The sequence below is a fragment of the Scleropages formosus genome, chromosome 5 (assembly GCF_900964775.1).
Source record: "Scleropages formosus chromosome 5, fSclFor1.1, whole genome shotgun sequence".
Taxonomy (NCBI): domain Eukaryota; kingdom Metazoa; phylum Chordata; class Actinopteri; order Osteoglossiformes; family Osteoglossidae; genus Scleropages; species Scleropages formosus.
The window spans coordinates 36,984,321-36,987,713 of NC_041810.1; the positions used below are offsets into that span (position 1 = coordinate 36,984,321).

General features: G+C 36.9%; 1 protein-coding gene across 1 annotated transcript; it reads right to left on the reverse strand.

The window, feature by feature from the left end:
* Positions 1-210: 210 nt before the first annotated feature.
* LOC114910557 (parvalbumin, thymic CPV3-like) lies at positions 211-2,526 on the reverse strand. The gene is made up of 4 exons (XM_029252184.1): positions 2,466-2,526; positions 1,730-1,862; positions 824-933; positions 211-559 (listed from the first exon to the last, which is right to left on the reverse strand). The coding sequence occupies exons 1-4, from the start codon at positions 2,524-2,526 to the stop codon at positions 534-536; spliced, it is 330 nt and encodes a 109-aa protein (XP_029108017.1). The 3' UTR covers positions 211-533.
* Positions 2,527-3,393: the final 867 nt, after the last annotated feature.

The following is a 3,393-nucleotide window of genomic DNA, read 5'->3' on the forward strand; positions in this document are numbered from 1 at the left end:
GATTATTGTAGCTAATCACAAAAAATTTATTTCTAAAAGTAAAATATTGGTACTGCTTTTAAAGTTCAGTTTCTCACAATTATGAAACATTTTGGCATCCTCATTTGCTTATTTTACTATTACCAGGTTAAGATACCTGCACATGTTTGAAGATTGACTGAGGTAATTGTAATTGTGTGGGGTGTAATAAAAACACCATTTTCACATTAAACCAAAAACAGTGACAGTACAGTATTGATGCATATATAGAGGAGCACTTCAGTGCTGCTTTATTAGAGTTTTAAAACATCAACAAGCAAAGAGTTTTAAAGTTTTGGTTCATTTATTTCCATAGATATTTCATAAGTTAAAATAAGTGTTTCTCAAAGGTCTAAATGATTCAAAATGGGGAGAGGCGGCACTTGAGTGGAGGAAGAGTGGGGTGATGCCTCAGTAGAGGAAGGCTGGGCAGAAGCAGAGGGAAGCCGGCTAGAAGTCCTTTGCTGAACCTGGGCAAGCAGCGGAGTCCTGCTCTCTCTGCTTTTCCAGTAACCTCAGGACAAAACCATCAACTGGAATTCTGGCAATGGAGAATTGTCACTTGTGTCACCTGCTCACATATACACCCTTGAAACCATTAAAAAGTTATTCTTCAAAAAAAAGAAAAGTCAATTTCTTAATCAACCGACTCCTTTGCTTTTTTCATAGCATACCTGTTTACATTACTGTTATAACTTCTAACCTGTTATACCACTATAATAAATCAACTTTGAATTAAAAGCAGTAGATTGTCATTTTGAATGAATTAAGACAGTCAGCAGATATGGGTTACAGTGAAGCAAACCTTCAGCTCCTATCTTCCCATCATTGTCCTCATCTGCAGCTAACAGGAATTTCTTGGTCTCATTCTCTGTCAGAATGCGTGCATTTGGGGAAAAGCGCTGCAGGAAGAACCTGAGATGTTGGACATGTAACACAGGAAGAAGATTGAGATTTTGCACAGACTGTCTCCTTTCATCCAATGTCCACTGCATTTTTTTAGCTAAAAGATACACAAATGAAGATATTAAGGCAACTCATCTCGAACGCACACACTTCTCAGGTTAAAATACGTCATCTCTGACTGCTAATGCAGAAAAGACGCAAAAACAATTTTGAGAATGTCTCTTTGTGAGCATTACAGCGGCTCTTGAACTTACAAACACAAGAGAGACTGGAAGTCCATTTGTAACTCAAATCTCTTTAACCACTTAATCATAATAAATCTACATAATACATACATCCTTTTGCTAGTCACAGGTTATGGTCTGCAAAAACAGATAGTCATAATGAGCAAAAATGTTCATTATAGTAAGTGAGTGAATGGGTGAATGAGTTCGGTAAAATAACTATGAATGAAAATCTTGTCTATTTAAGACTCTTAAAAATAAACTAGAAAATGTTTGTACCCTTAAATTCATCACTCAAATGCCCATGAGATGAAGAGCCAGTTAATAAAATATTAAATCTTCTGCTATGCAGAAACATTTCATATAGGATTTAACATAAGCCTGGAAAGCATTAACCTTACCCAGACAAGAACTGAAGTATATATACTACAAAACGTATGCATAGTTAGGAAGAAACATACTATTGGCAATGTGGATACAATGTAAATGCATGATTAAAACATTTTTAAGAAAAAAAAAAAAAAAAAACACCTGTTCTGTTGCAGTCCTAAATATGGCAAACAAGTAAATTGAAAGCTTACTTAAGTTCCTCCTCTTCAATGAACCCGCTACCATCATTGTCGAGGATACTGAAGATAACCTTCACATCCTGAGGACTTTTACTGGTGAGGCCACAGAGCTGGAAAAACTTTTTATGACAGAAGGACTCTGGGGCTGTTTGGGCATGAGAACAGAACAGTAAAGGTTGCATATCCTGCTGTTAAACTGTAGCTAAACCTTAGCACTAAGGCAGATCTCTGTTGTGTTGGATACATACAAGAAATTGAATTAAGAAACAGGTTTTTTTTTTGGAGGGAAAACACCTTCAAAAGCGATGCCTTGTAAAATGATCAATAAGTGTACATAACGTTTTATATTTCAGTGGCAACTGCAACGCAGTGAAAGAAACTGGTAGAGGTGACACTGACCATTATTATTATTATTATTATTATATAATAACAGAAACACTGGGTCAGAGCAACATAAAACAGAAACAGCATCATGTTCTGAACACAATCACATATTTTACAACTCAGAGTAAACAAAAAAGCACTCTTATCCAACAAATGGAGCGATCATAGACACTTCGTTCGTTAATCGAAGTACTGTTACTCTTAGCCCCAAAAAACTCGAGATGTTGCAAACGTGTCATCAAGAACCATCCATTATCCGACAGCTTGCACAGTTCTTGTGATTTTTACACGCACATCTTTTTTTCTTTCTTCATGTTTATCCTAAGTTTACATGTTTAAAATACTGCACCATACCATACAATACCTTGGCACTCTCGTATAGCATTCCCGATTGCTTCGGCGGGGAGGATGGAAGCCAGAGACATATTAAACCTGTTGGAAAACCACATTTTAAAAACGAGGAAGCAGTAGATTAAAATGTTCAAGAAAGGTCATTTTTAACTTTAAGTCCACGATGTGTAAGGTTCGGTAACAGGTTAAAATGTTAGCAAATGAAGCAATGTTACATATCGAGGTTAGAATTAATATTGCAGCTAATTCGCAGAAAACAGGACAGCTTCATGTTACATGAAATCAATAATTGTATCTTGACTTACTAGTTTGTGTGACATGTGCTGTTACGCATAATTTACACTCGTTTCACAGTGTAAAATGTAATTCGACAAAAACTGAGTATCACAAAGCGAAGATGCAGAGTGGTTGTAGCGACACAATTCATTCTCATCTTTTCTCCACTAGCCTACAGTGTTTCGTGTCCAATAAACACAGCATTCATCTCGCTCGGCCTCAATGACAAACTGTAACCTGAGTTGTCTACCACTCAAATTGATCCCACTTGATTTGTATGACAATTCTACTGAATTCCTTGTGGAGGCTCCGCAAATCCTTCTGGAAGTTATTGGATTTTTCACCGTAACCCAACAACGTGGTAAAGCGTTACTCACCGCTTTCAAGTGCCAGGTGGTGACCAAGACGAGAAGGTGAATTTTTGTGCTATCTGTTCCAAGAGAGTCTTATATATCTTTCTGTAATGATAATGGGGATTCTTAAATTTCCCGTGTGTTTGTATCAAGTTATAACTGCCAAGCACAGATCGAATTTCTTACCTAACTAATTAACCTTTACTATTTATAACCAGTTACATCGGAATGCAGACAGGTTATAGGCATTTGTACTAGCCTCAGTTGCCAAGTTCTTCTCAAGTTTCCAACCCTAAGACGCCCGTTGACACT